The 15,382-nt window shown below is 31.4% G+C and overlaps 3 protein-coding genes across 3 annotated transcripts; 1 reads left to right on the top strand and 2 right to left on the bottom strand.

Annotated features, from left to right (window-relative positions):
• Nucleotides 1–2,096: 2,096 nt before the first annotated feature.
• Nucleotides 2,097–2,516, bottom strand: LOC146911794 (putative B3 domain-containing protein At1g78640). The gene has a single exon (XM_085717864.1). The coding sequence runs from the start codon at nt 2,514–2,516 to the stop codon at nt 2,097–2,099; it is 420 nt and encodes a 139-aa protein (XP_085573990.1).
• Nucleotides 2,517–6,802: 4,286 nt separating this feature from the next.
• DEG10 (DegP protease 10) lies at nt 6,803–13,222 on the top strand. The gene is made up of 7 exons (XM_085717866.1): nt 6,803–7,350; nt 8,413–8,854; nt 9,781–10,040; nt 11,067–11,194; nt 11,512–11,715; nt 11,956–12,006; nt 12,734–13,222. Exons 1-7 carry the CDS (start codon nt 6,936–6,938, stop codon nt 12,968–12,970), a joined length of 1,737 nt encoding a protein of 578 aa, XP_085573992.1. The 5' UTR covers nt 6,803–6,935; the 3' UTR covers nt 12,971–13,222.
• A 1,163-nt stretch (nt 13,223–14,385) lies between these two features.
• LOC146911792 (ferredoxin-thioredoxin reductase, variable chain-like) lies at nt 14,386–15,025 on the bottom strand. The gene has a single exon (XM_085717867.1). The coding sequence runs from the start codon at nt 14,949–14,951 to the stop codon at nt 14,532–14,534; it is 420 nt and encodes a 139-aa protein (XP_085573993.1). The 5' UTR covers nt 14,952–15,025; the 3' UTR covers nt 14,386–14,531.
• Nucleotides 15,026–15,382: the final 357 nt, after the last annotated feature.

The following is a 15,382-nucleotide window of genomic DNA, read 5'->3' as shown; positions in this document are numbered from 1 at the left end:
TAAAAATCAATAACTTTTGGACAATCTATATAAAAATACATCAATTATAACTATTGATGTGATTATAGGATAGAGAAACAACTAATTAAAAAATGATATAGTATCTATACAGTATAAATATTCGATGTAGGACATTGTCGATATATCATTTCTCTTATAAAATTATTTGTGACAATTATTTTAATAACTTTATTTCTCATACTTTTTTTAGGATTTCTCATCCTCTTTTTTTTCTCTCTCTTCCTTTTTTTTCTCCCTATTATTTTTGACAAATGAAAAAAGATGAATAGTTGTCTCCCAAGTAGTTGTTCAAATATTACTACTTTAATATTAATACAAGATAGTAATCAAAACAAAAAAGGTTGATAGACACATATAGACCTACTTCGGTTACGAGGAAAATATCTTGATAATTGGAGTTCGGTCGTGGTTACGAGGAAAATATCTTGATAATTGGAGTTCGGTCGTGAATAAGTATATTTTGACAATTTGATATCCTTCATGCAGCAATTTGATTAAAGAAATTGGAGTCTAAGAGAACTCTTTACAAAATTGTGTTTTGGAGTATGATATAATAGACTAATATATCAAAGTAGGTAACCTATTTATAAAAATCAAATTGATAGTACATTGCGACATATGTTACTTTTTCTACATATGTTATTTCTTCGCCTATTTTTGGAAGAGTCAAAAAGCATTTTCTTTTCTTTTTCTTTTTTAAAATAAAAAGTTGAAAGAATTGAAAGCTAAATGGTCGATATATGAAATAACTTAACAAAATTTTCAAATAAAATTGTAGTCTAGAGTTTAGACTGAATTTATTATTTCAATAAAATACTATCACAGTAGTTTTTACCTATACAATTAGGAAAAGAACTAGTCTAAGGATACGATTCTTGTAGCTATTATTTTTGTGTTATTCTTATGATTCTCCGGAGCACTACTAATCTAATTATTTGAAGTTCAATCGTAATGTAAGTATAATCAAATTATTTCATCTAGAAATCAAATCGAGTTCTCTTAAATGATTCATACTTTAATTTAGTAGAGACCATTAACAACTTGAGTTCAATCACTTGTAATAGTCATAGTGTTTTCCTTGACGTACTTTTAATTCTTGAATCAGTATTTTTTTACCGCTTACTTAAGAGCTTCAAATTTCTTACAACTTGAATAAATCCATTGTTGATGAATTAGGATCAATTTAAAGGAGAAATTCCCCCTTGATAACCTATAGCAGCAGTGATCACATTAAACGTGTGTGGTAACATAAAGAATAAAAGCTAATTAAGAAAATATTAAAACAATTTAAGAACTTAATAGTTATGTTTCTCTTTTTGTCAAAAAATAGTTATGTTGCATAGGTTTGGATAAGGTACACAGTACGATGCGGATTTAGGTACGTGATTATGACAATTTTATAAAAAAAAAAAAAAGTATAAGAAAACTAGTACTCCCTCCGTCCTTATATGTAAGCACCCTTTTATTAGAGGGAAAGAGTGGTTACATATAGGGACGGAGGGAGTAAGAAACATGAGTTTTGCAAATTTTGCTATATAATATAACATGAATGAGTTAAATTCTTTGATTCACAACAAAACCATCAATTGATCAATAATGAAAAGCTATAAGCTTATTTCTTTCAAAAAAAAAAAAACCATAAAAAATTCTTTCAAAAAACAAAAATATCACACTAAAAGTTTAAAAGATAAAAAATTTGGATTGATTGCAACAAGAAAGAAGCTCAAAGCCACAAACAATATTATAGTAGCATATATTATTATGTTAATATATAAGAAAAAACCACAAATTTCACTAACAATGAACAAAAATAAAAACCACAAACTAACAATGAACAAAAATAAAATACCACGAATACCGTACATGTACCGGGTATGTATCCAGGGTACTTCATCGCTTTTAAAGTACCCATTAATAGTGATTGTTAAGTAGAAAGAACATCAAAACAAATCTTAATTTGATGACTACTGCTAGAAAGAGAAAAAAAAAAATTAAAGGATAATCAAAACTCTTTGAAAGTAAAAAGTAGTGACAATTAGGAAATATAAAGACATGTTTCTTCTATAAATAGATAGCTAAACATAGTGTCTATTCTGATCCTTATCAGCCTCAAGAACAGTAAAATTAAAGAATTTGCCATATTGATCCCAATAAAGACCAATTTTATTCCCTTCTTGTAAGCCTCTTCTGATTACAAACTCTTTGACCCAACCACCATTGAAAAAATACATTCCAGACCTTCTCTTGAATTTGATAGTGTGCATGGACTTGGTGTCAATATCCCATATTTTAACTTGAATTCCTCTATTAGCTTTAGCACCCAACACAGGCAACACAAATTCCTCAGCCAATTTTTTCCCCAACAAAAGTCGACTGCAATAACCAACATCAGTTTGTTTCAACACTTTCTTGATGTTCCAAGAGTCATCGTTGCTTGTACAGTGGCACACTCCTAAGGTTAGATGGTCGCAAACTCTATTGTTCCTATAAGTCATAGTGAGTTTTTTTCTTTTTTACTGTGTTCTGCAAATTGTAAAGTTGTCAAACCCCAACTTAGTCTTTTATAATAGGTAGTTGAATATTCTATAAGTCTATTAAATCTAATATAATTTGTTCTGTCAATTTTTATTTTTTTATAGTCATTTTGTCTCAAATGTTACCATATCTGATCAGATTTTATTTAATGTTTTTTTACAAATTCTCAGGTTTTAAGTTAATAGGATATATTTTGCAAAAAAAGTTTTTTTTGGTTACACTTTTGCAAAAAAAGTTAACAGCATATATTTCGTCAAAAAATAAATAACAGCGTATATTGTAAAAAAAAAATTGTATGTAAAGGAAAAAAAAACATATACTTATCTTGTTTATATTTCTCAAAAAGAAAAGGTTTTGTTTAGATATATTTTATTTTAAAGAAGGTTTTGTTTATATTTTCTTAAAAGTTTAAATCTATATATTCTTTTACAATATCTTTAAACTATATAAAAAATATATATTATTAAAAAACGTTTACAGGATATATTTCGTAAGGAAATAATTAACAGTGTATAATGTATGACTCACTCCAAAAAAAAAAAAAGTGTATGCAAAGAAAAAAAAATATATTCATTTTGTTTATATTTCTCAAAAAGAAAAGGTCCTGTTTATATTTTCTTAAAAGTTTAAATCTATATCTTGTAAAAAAAAGTTTAAATCTATATATTCTTTTACAATATCTTTTTTTTTTTTTGAGCAACTTTTACAATATCTTTAAACTATATAAAAATATCTAAACTATATAAAAAAAAACAAAAAAAAACACATATACACACATGAATGAAAGACAAACCGGTTTGGATTTGGTAAAGTATGTGTCAAGTAGTTTTCGATCTCAAAATAACGATCGAAATTTTTAAAACTAATTTTGTTATATTATAATGTTAACCGTTTGATCTCATATTAACGATCGATATCGTTTAGTGTGTGAATACGCGTGCTTTACCACTCTAGGGATCCATGCATATCACTTTAACCTTGTTTATTTAGAGAGGAACTAGTTGCCATGAAAAATGTAGCCCTAATATAGAAGTTGTGAAACATCTTGTTATTCTTTGTTGATAATATTAAGAGTTGTACTATTTGTTATTAGAAACCATTGATTGGCGAAATGTGTGCTGAAATGAATAGAAGAAAAGCATGTCGAAAATCGAAATGAAGGAGAGAATGAGTGCAGTGAAAGAAGCATGATAAGCATGAATAATCAAACGATTAATATCTATCGGGTCTTGTTAATGAGTGTCTTTGGAGCACTCTTTAAGGATTCTAAAAGAAGAAATTATTTTATAAAAAAGTCAAATATTTCAATTTCCGATGCATTAATTACACATATTTTTATGATAAGTTACTATTTAAAGACCTTATATAGTGTATGGGCACTGATTAACATTTCTCATATCTATTGAAGGTCAAGAAAGTAACATATGTATCACTATCTCTTGTTAGTAATTTTGGATCATGTAAAAAACACAACATAAGTTGAGCATTATCTCTTGAAATATGAAGGAAATAAACAAAATTTTCAAATAAAATCATAGTCTGGAGTTGATTTTATTATTTCAGTAAAATACATAAATAGTACTTTACTAGTTTTCACCTATAGAATCAGGAAAAAGAACTAGCCTAAGAACACATTTCTTATTTGAGACTCAGAGGAATCTAAGGACAAAGTTTTTATCGTTAACTTTTTAATTGTCATAGTTCTTTCCTTACTTTTTAAATTGTAACACAACATCATTCAATTTGATTCATGAATCAGTCTTATTTAGGTTAATAGACCTTTATCCCCCTGTAAATTTTTTTTTTAGATTCCGTCCTCGTAAAATGAAAATTCTTCAGGTTTGCCCTTTGACCCCAATGAGTCAGCAGAATCTTCTACGTGACACGCTGCGTCACCTTTTTCTGATGACGTGGCGCGCTGACTGTATAATTATTTTTATTTTTCATTTTTTTAATGGGGTACACGTTGCGTTTTTGATTTTTTTTAAAAAAATATTAAAAAATTCTGGAAAAATGAAAAATAATAAAAAAATTGAATAAAATCTGAAAATTAATAAAAAAATTCTGAAAATATTAAAAAATTCTGGAAAAATGAAAAATTAATAAAAATATTAAAAAAATTATGGAAAATTGAAACATTAATAAAAATGAAAAAAATTGAAAAAATACGGAAAAAATAATAAAAATAATCAGAAAAAATTTAAAAAATTCTGGAAAAATTAATAAAAATAAAATAATCTTATAAAATGAAAAATAATGAAAAAATTCTGGAAAATAAAAAATATTCTGGAAAAAATTCAGGAATTTTTTTTTAAAAATTCAAAATTTTATAAAAAACTTAAAAAGATTAATCATTTTTAAAAAAATGAAATTTTTGAAATTTTCATTCGTATTTTTCGAAATTTTGATTAGTATATATGTCGAGCTTAGGTTTTTTCAGTGTATTTTTTCCCTTATTCTCGGTTTATAAATACACAAAAGTTCCCGGTATATAAATACACAAAAATTCCGGGAAAAAATAGTAATGAAAAATTCAAAATTTCGAAAAATACACAAAAAACCTAAGCTCGGTTTATAAATACACATATTTTTTGCCTTATTCTCAGTTTATAAATACACAAAAATTTCCGGTTTATAAATATACAAAAATTCCTGGAAATTTTTTTGGAAATAAATACACTGAAAAAACCTAAGCTCGACATATATACTAATGAAAATTTCGAAATTTCGAGAAATACTAATGAAAATTTCGAAATTTCGAGAAATACTAATGAAAATTTCAAAAATTTCATTTTTTTAAAAATGATTAATCTTTTTAATTTTTTTTAAATATTTTCCAGAAGTTTTATTTTTCATTAAAATTTTAATTAGAATTTTTATTAAAATTTCGAAAATTTCATTTTTCCAGAATTTTAATTTTTTTCAGAAAATTTTGAAATTTTATTTTTTCATAATTTTTTCCAGAATTTTTATTTTTCAGAATTTTTCATTATTTTCCTATTTATTAGATTATTTTATTTTTTTAATCATTTTTTCCAGAATTTTTAAATTTTTTCAGATTTTTATTAATTTTTCCAGAATTTTTAAATTTTTTCCGTATTTTTTCAATTTTCCAGAATTTTTTAATATTTTCAGAAGTTTTTTTCAATTTTTTATTATTTTTCCAGAATTTTTTAATTTTTTAAAAAAATCAAAAATGCCACGTGTATCCCCAATAAAAAATAAAAATAATTATACAGTCAGCGCGCCACGTCATCAGAAAAAGGTGAGGCAGCGTGCCACATAGGAGATTTTGCTGACTCATTGGGGTCAGGGGGCAAACCTGAAGAATCTTCATTTTATGAGGACGGAATCTAAATTTTTTTTTACAGAGGGCAAAACCAAAAGTCGCCTATATTACAGGGGGTAAAGGCCTATTAACCCGTCTTATTTTTACCACTTGCTTTAAGGGTTAAGCTTCAATTTGATTAATGAATCAGTCTTATTTTTACCACTTGCTTTAAGGGTTAAGCTTTTTACAACTCGAATCAATCAATTGTCTATGAACTATGATAAATTTAAGGGAAGGTGATAAAACATTGGTAAAAATTTCCTTGACAAAAACATTGGTAAAATTTAAGGTTTGTTCCTCCCTTAATATCCAACCCACACATCGCATAAATATATGTAGTACATATAGGAAAAAAGATAACTAATAAAATATTAAAACAATTTAATTAAGTAATTGAACTCAATTGATTAATGAGCTTTAACAAATGACAGATTGTTCAGAAGAATCGAGTTTGATTCTCAAGTGGAACAATTCTCTATCATAATATATTTACCTCACGGCTAAACTCGCTCTTCATCCCCTAAAAAGGATATATATGTTAATACAATTCTTGATTAAAAAAAAAAAAAAAGGTTAGATGCAATCCAAATAACATGTAACCTTTTTCGGTCAAAATATCGATGGAAGACTAGCAAATACAAAATATCGAGTAATTGAAACTTAAGAAGGCAAACTCAAACAATCGTAAAACTTTAGTGCGAAAATAAAACAATTAAACTTGAGGGCTAAAATCAAACAATTGTAAATCTTGAAAGCAAAAAAACTACATTTAAACTTTTTGAATTAAAAAATGAAATGATGTAAAATGTTTACCCAGCTCTATAGTAAAATAAGGAAGGGGTGTGACTAAATAATAAGGTGGCGTATATGTAGTAACTAAAATATTTACCCTGCAGTAGCAGTAAAGTACCACGCAAGCAGCAGCAGAAGTCGAGAAAGAAATTAAGAGTACATGGCTGCCTGCCTTCCCTGCCTTGCCTGCCGCCGTGTGGTTTGTGTAAGTACTAACTAGCCAGTCAGTCAGTCAGTCAGTCTACCCTCAAACTGAATGATGATGTCTAGATATGTCCGTGGTTTTAGGAAGAATATTTTCTCCTCTCGTTATCTCGCTTCTCAATCACTTTCACCTGTTCCTCAGACTCAGACCCAACAAACTCAAACATTGATAAGGTTGTGTTCGACGACAACGACGTCGTCGAGTTACAACAATTTGAGCAGAGATATAACAACAACAACAACAACAACAACAACAGCAACATCATCAGTAAGAGTAAGGAGGAAGAAGGTTCAACCACGCAGCAGTGGCGCATTGACACATACAACTACGACTACTACTACTAATAATAATACAGCTGCTGTTGAGCTTGCTTTCAATTCTGTTGTCAAGATTTTCACTGTTTCATGCAGTCCCAATTATTTGCTTCCTTGGCAGAATAAGTCACAACGTGAATCTATGGGCTCTGGTATCTTCTTCTTGCTTGCTTTTCATTCATTCATTTGATTTTAGTAAGAGTTGTGTTGTTTTGATTCAATAAATTGATATCAAATTTCGACACCAAATTAGATTGTTAACACATTCAAATATGTGGTTAGTTAATTATCCTTAGTAATCTGGGGAAGGGGGTTGGTAGCTCAACTAGTTTGAGTAAAGGGATAAGGAGTTTCAGCTATTAGGTTCAAACCGAATTAATCGAACAACTAATGAATAATGAATATCAACTCATTAATTATCAAGTGAACACAATTAACCAGAATTTTGAACATCACTCTAAGTTGATCAATGAATATACACATTAATCCAACCGGACCAGAGATCTTTGGCCTTGAGGGTAGGCGGTGATGGAGTGAGGTTGATGGATTTGAACAGTAGCTCCAACGTCTAACTGAAGAGAGCAGTGTACCTGGAAACACTCCGACGATCAAGTAAGAATATGCTGAATATGTGAGGCTTTTAGGGTAGAAAAGTGTGTACCTGGGTAGAGACCATGAGTTTGCCTTTATGATGGTGAATTAGGATTTTGGGTTCCTCAAACCCTAGTCTGGGCAGCTGTCCCAAGGGACATCTGTGAGAAGATTAGAACGAGTTGAAATAGGATCCGAAATAAATAGTCCGAATTGCTCTTGGTAGCCCTGATTCGGTGTATTTAGTGTGACTGTGAGTCATGAGATGTTCTGTGTGCTAGCTAGTGACTTGAGAGATCCTGGTCTGTTGAGGAAGTGGGCATTGGCCAAATCCGAAACACATATATTTGTTAACCATCCGACTTATGTTCAAATACATATGATATTCTTTAATCACAATTTTTTTCTCAAATGTACTTGAAAATTGTGGTTTACTGTGTTTAGTTGATTATTGATGAGTTGCAACATCTTGTTATATTCATTAATCATCAACTGAAATATGTTAACGAGCTGTGCTAACCATCTAATTTGTTGACGAAATAGATGTCAAAATATCATTTATGAATGTTTATTTTGATGCTCTTTACTTTCTCTGAAAAAAATTTATGATGGTAATAATGCAGGGTTTGTAATTCATGGGAGAAAGATTCTTACAAATGCTCATGTAGTAGCTGATCATTCATTTGTACTTGTAAGGAAACATGGTTCTCCAAACAAGTATAGAGCACAAGTCAAAGCTGTTGGTCATGAATGTGACTTGGCTCTATTGATTGTAGACTCTGATGAATTTTGGGATGGAATGATTCCCTTGGAGTTTGGAGACATCCCCTTTCTACAACAAGCTGTTGCTGTTGTTGGATATCCTCAAGGAGGTGACACCATTTCAGTCACTAAAGGGGTTGTTTCTAGGGTTGAACCTACACAATATGTACATGGTGCATCACAGCTCATGGCAATACAGATTGATGCAGCCATTAACCCAGGGAATAGTGGTGGTCCTGCAATTATGGGCAAGAAAGTTGCTGGTGTTGCATTCCAAAATCTTTCTGGTGCGGAGAATATAGGGTAAGTCCTTTTGCTTTCTTTGTCTTTATTTTTCTTTAGTTCCAAAACTTAAGATTCATTAACGCCTTATTCTGCCATTAGTTTCTACTTTCATTTATAGTAGTTAATCGTTATCACTTATACGATTTGATTCTGCAACCTTCAGATATAGTACTTAACAAAGCCCTATGTTTAAAGACCTAATTGTTTATATCAAGAACAGAAAACACAATTATTCTAGGAAATTTATCTCATCAATCATCCTAAGGGACTGAGAGGGATAAAAATGAGTCCAATCAGGTAACGAATGAAATTGTTAAGGACCTTGAATCAGATCAAGAAGATTTGAACAAAGAAGTTGGCAAAGAACAAAAACAGAATAATGGAATAGAAATTGAAAAATGAAGGACATAAACAGAGAAGTGGGAAGTAAAAAAATTTAGAGGGAAAAGAAAACACAAACAACAAAGCCTGGTACCTTCAAACGGAAGAAAATAGAGGTATTGTTAAAGAAATGTGAATAAAAAAAGAACTAAGAAAAGGCAGCTGCCAAGTATGATATGAAACGGAAAGAAGAACTTATATTATACAAGAGATACCAATTACTGGAGGATATCTTCATGCACATCTATGAAGATCTTCACTTAGTTTGAACCTTGATGGAGCTGATGATACCTGTAGGACAGCCCGATCGGGTGTAACAGATAGGGAAGGTGAGAAAAGAGTATTACGACCAAGTCTGAATGACCAATTACCCCTAAAAATTACAAGCCCGGCAGTTTATAAAGGGGGAACAGGGAAGGATTGCCACAATGGCCTTACTTTGTGAGATATTATAATGGTTGTAGGAAATGCTTAAACTATCATGAAGTATTTGATATTCTGTTGGTCTGATCAAACATATTTTCTGCATAATAGATTACTTCATTTCATATTTGCTATTGCAGTTACATAATACCCGTACCTGTAATAAAGCATTTTATATCTGATGTAGAAGAAAATGGAAAATACATTGGATTTTGCTCCCTGGGTTTGTCGTGCCAAACTACTGAAAATGTGCACCTCAGAAACCATTTTGGTATGCAGCCTGGCATGACTGGGGTGCTCGTAAACAAAATAAATCCACTTTCAGATGCATACAGAGTTTTGAAGAAAAACGATATCATACTTTCATTTGATGGGGTGCCTATAGCAAATGATGGTACAGGTATGTTCTTTCAATTCTTTTTCCTGAATTTTCTTACTTACTCTATAAACAGCCTTTGAGAAGTCTCAACCTCCTCATTCGTTGCTATGTTGTGTAATATGGGAGGGTTCAACATGGCAACGTACATGAAATTTCATTTATATGATTTCATGTCTTTGCTATACTCATGCATTTATGCACTGTAAGCATCAACCCAATAAAACATAGGTTTAAGTCTAATCTGAAATTGTGAAAGAGTTGAAATCTTCTGATTCTGAATCTTATAAAAGCTTGAGATATTAAATGGAGAGAGCAATGACTGGTCGGCAGTTTCATGAGAGGCTCATGCATTATTAAGAAGTGAATATATCGACAAGTCACATCATGAAAACAACTCCCCTAGAACCTTAGTTGTTAGGAGTGGGCTACAGGAATTGTTTTATACTTATTTTGTATCCTTAACATGCCTTCTAAGTTCTGTTAAAAAGCAGTTATAGCAAATTGTTGTGATGGAAATCCAACAACATGCCATCACAAAGTCATATATTCGTGGATTTTGTTCTTGAAAATGTTACTGAAACGCATTTGGATTAAATGGTAGACATAGATCATAGAAGTTTGTCAGGATGATTCTCTACTAGTTTTGGCTGCATAAACGACCAAATAAAATTGTTGAGTATTGACTTTTCACGCAAGTTATTTTCATTCCAAGCTGTGTCTCTATCTATGAAGCACAGACACAAAAACAGACACCGGACACTGACACATCGACTCTTATGATAATTTGAGAAGATGACATAATTCGATGTAATCACATGTGTCGGTGTGGGACACTGACACGTGTGGGACACACAATCGATAATAAGTGTCGAGAACTACGATTAAGTTGAGCACTACGATTGGTTGAGCACTTCTTTTGTGATTTCTTTAGAAACAGAAAAATTAGTTGAGCACTACAATTAAATGGAAAAGACTTTCTTCCTTGCCTACAAGTCTTTTATGATTTTCCTGAGTTCGTAGGAATAATATATCACATACACAATGCAGTTCCCTTCCGAAACAGAGAACGCATAACATTTGATCACTTGGTGTCTATGAAGAAGCTTAATGAAAAAGCAATAGTCAGAGTTATGCGGGACAGCCAAGAGCTTGAACTCAGTATTATTCTCCAACCTGTAAGTTTTATATATATATACTGGACTACTCTGTACTATGCTACACCAACCAAATTATACAGATTAATCGAGAACTTATTCTCCAGTTTCTAACACAAATGACTTGTTGCATGTTTATTCACATTGTATTGACCTAGCTCTGAATATGTTTGTTATGTGTAGTTCTTGTTCATTGCATACTTTCTGATCAGTTTTGCTTATTGTATTTTGCAGTCCAATGTATTTTACTGTTCTGTTATACTTGTAACTGTTACACTTGTTTGTGATAAAGTTGCTTTTTTGGATAATTGTTCTATTGGTGTTACTGTATATTTCAGATCCAACCCTTAGTTCCAGTGCATCAGTTTGATAAACTTCCAAGTTACTACATTTTTGCTGGTCTAGTTTTTGTTCCCCTCACTCAGCCATACCTTCATGAATATGGGGAAGACTGGTATAATGCTTCACCCCGTCGTTTGTGTGAACGAGCATTGAGGGAATTGCCCAAGAAAGAAAATCAACAACTTGTTATCTTGTCACAGGTTAGCATAATTTTAGCTCTACTACAAATTTTCACAGGTTAGAGTAGTTGGATTATCCACACACACGTATTTATTTACCGTTTGCCACATTAAGTTTAGCTTAAAACTCCATAAACAATTCAAATAGAAATGTTTTGGACATTGTGAAGACAATGCACACGTGTTGACAATAACTTACCTAGTTAATGCAGATATTTGGTTTTGGCATCGTTTCTAAAGATAATTTCTTATTGATTTTAGGTCCTGATGGATGATATCAACGCAGGATATGAGCGTCTTGCAGACTTACAGGTGCCAACTTGTTAATGCTTTAGCTATTATTTATTTGGCACATGACCGAGAGGGATATTTTGACAAAGATAGAACACCCTTTTGTTGTCGACTTAGTAACCATATTAGATTTTAGGTCTAACTCAAATTCCACAAAATCAACTTGTAAGGTCATGATTGTCTAAAGCTTTACAGGCTCTATTTAGGTCATATTTGTAATCAATGTGAGGTTTGGATTGGAAATGAGTAAATCTCTTGTCCATGAGATGTCAACTTAATGATAAGAACTTGACCTTATTATAACCACAGGGGAAAGAGTTCAAATCCGCAAAAAGTGTTAAAATTGTCATTGATGTCACTTTCATTAAATAATGATTTGTCCTTCCCCAATAGAAAAAAATGAGTAAATCTCTGATAGTATCGTAGGTTCTGAATTATAATCACCAGTATAGATGCAATGGCCAACTTTTCTACCATCCTTAGTGAAATTTACTACAGAAATATTAGCAAACATATGAGCCATCCTTCAAAGATGTCTTTGTAAGCAACAATGGTCCTTGGCAGATTTTTAATTTTATTCAACATAGGTGTTGAAAACGAATGGTCTATCCCTTAGATGTTCATAAGTACTCCTATGAAGAAATTCTAAGCACGTTGTGATAACTGTTAGTACACGTTAATTTTTTTCACTTCAAATGAATGTTTTGTTTGCCTATTTGCTTTAATATGCTATAATTGTGATACCCAGGTTTTGAAGGTTAATGGAACAGAAATTGACAATCTGGAGCACTTATGCCAACTTGTTGAAAATTGTACCACAGACAGCTTGCATTTTGATTTGGACGACAACAGGGTCATTGTCTTGAACTATGAAACAGCAAAAGTTGCCACTTCTCGAATTTTGACGCGTCATAGAATACCTTCATCAATGTCAGCCGATCTCATTGATGCACAGAATAACCTGCAATTAACTAGCTCAGCTTGAGATTTGTAATGACTCGAACGGCTTATATCTGCATTTTTGTTTGTGACAGAGTTTGATTTTCATGTCGAAGTTGTAAAAATTTTGTTATTGGGTTTCATTTAACAATTTTCTTTTTTTGCCTTCAATAATAAACTGACTCTGCAAGGCTACTCACGCATGACAGACCTCACAATGTAATTGTAAAACAGATCATGATTATGAATCAGAAAGTGGTGCAAATATATTCTTTCTGTAGGTTTGGAAGGAGAAAAATAATGTTGATGACTTGATTGTCCTCCATTCTATTGTTACGTAGAAATGATGAAGAAAATGGAGACCGACCTAAGTTATCTTGATTGTTCCAGTGATTGCAGAATCATTATATTTAGGTGCAAGATTCAATTGCGCCGACTTACAACTAGATCTAACAGTATTTAGGTGCAAGATTCAACTACACCAACTTACATCTAGATCTAACGACTCTGCAATCGTTTAATTGGTGCAGCTGTTGTAAAGCATTTGATTGGCGGTACTAAAAAAAGGTAAGAAAATGAGCGGAATTAGGGAAAGGAGAGAAAATAAATAGAAATAAGAGAATAGTAGTTTTTTTTTTTCCGTTTATTTGGTTTAACAAAAAAGCAAAAATAATTTTAAAAAGATCACTAGTTTTAATCACTACTATTAATTAAGGTGTTAAAAGTAATCCCCAGCCCCACCCCTCTTGTTTAGTCACCTCATCCAACTAGGTATTGACATTCCTCTCACGCTTGTTGGAGTTTCTTGTTTCTTAAGTCCTTCCTCAGAACTACATTGTTCTCAGGTGTAAGTCAGTTTAGTCAAATATCACACAACACAACCTACTATTTATCAAAGTGAAATGATTGAATACACAACATCAAGTTTTACAGGTTTTGTTATCCCCCCTTTTTACTTGATTCTGTATTTGCACAGATGCAAGAATAATTAACTATTGAAAAATGCTTTGCAGTACGATACGACGGTGGAAAGAATGCATCAACGGCGTTGCTTTATTACACAGGCGCCGTGTTTTCCGCCCAGCACTTTGAATTTCTATGGTTAGGAGTTTATTTGATTGGCTAATTAATATATTAGCGTGTTTCTGACGAAAAAGTTGTCAAGCCAAACAGCATTGCTGCTAAAAATTATAATAAGGGTAACCAACTATTATTATTAAGATAGTTGAAACAATGAAACTAGCTTATCATGGTAATATTAACTTGAGATTTGCAATGTAAGTTGGTTTCATTTTGAAATTATGATCCAATTCAGTCTGACTAAAATAAAACTCATATCAGTCCTTACATTTTCATACAAGGACAAGTTAAATATGAAAATGTCAGCGGACAAATTTGAGTTTTATTTTGGTCAGAGACTGAATTGGACGGTCCAGAGTGTTTACACTAAAAGAAACATGATTAAGAATAAAAATGAAGTAGTAATATATAGTTGATGAAATTTGATTAAAGAGATATGATACATTACATCATCACAGCACAGCACAGCAGAGTTCATAATTAATTTATGATATAACAAAATTGATAAAAAGTGAAATGAAAAAGTGTTACTGAGAGAGAAATTCGAATTCATCATCTTTGAGATGAGCAACAAACTTGAGAGGACCACGAGGACCTTGAATATCATCAGCAACAAATTCAACCTTATAAGGAAGATTAGCAGAGATTCGCTTATTATCTTTCCAGAAAGTCACGTTCTGTTTGATTTGGCCTTCTCTACCGGTGAGATCAACTTCAGGAACTTTGGGAACATGGTAGACTTTGAGAGGAACCTTAACCCTAACACGCGCTCCAATCTTGGCTGTTGATGATGATGAATCTTCTTCTTCTTCTCCAACATCACATCTTATCTGAGTCGTCATTCTTATGCTTCTCTGAATCATCATCTTCTTCTTCTTCGTATTCATAAACAACGGCAACGGAGTCACCAATGTTGCAATTGAAGAAGTGGTGCTAGTCATGTTCATCGTGTTCGATTGATTGATTCTGGATATGCCTTCTTCTTTTCTCTTCTGTTCGCTTCTTTTTTGTTTTCTATCACAAAATGAAAATGAAAATGAAAATATGTGAAGTAGGGATCGCTTGCTTGATTGTGCCGCTCTCTGTCACTTTGTCCGTGTCTCCATAGATATGGATAATAATATTAATATTTTTATATTAAATTAATCAATTCCAATTCCACTACTCTATTTTTTGCTTCTTTCATTTCCCAATCCATTTATTTATTTATTTATTTCCTCCCTCCAATATTACTCCAAGATATTAAAAAAAAAAAAAAACCTATTTTACAATATCAAAATCAATAAAGTATTAACTATTAGTTGTACCCAAAAAAAAAAGTATTAAACTAGAAATTCACCTTTTCAAAGTCAATAAATAGTGTGTGGGGTACTAGAAA

This window comes from Medicago sativa, chromosome 6, assembly GCF_051527215.1.
Source record: "Medicago sativa cultivar Bolivia chromosome 6, Bolivia_mono, whole genome shotgun sequence".
NCBI lineage: Eukaryota > Viridiplantae > Streptophyta > Magnoliopsida > Fabales > Fabaceae > Medicago > Medicago sativa.
The sequence above is the reverse complement of the archived record's forward strand: the minus strand, read 5'-3'. Positions and strand labels throughout refer to the sequence as shown.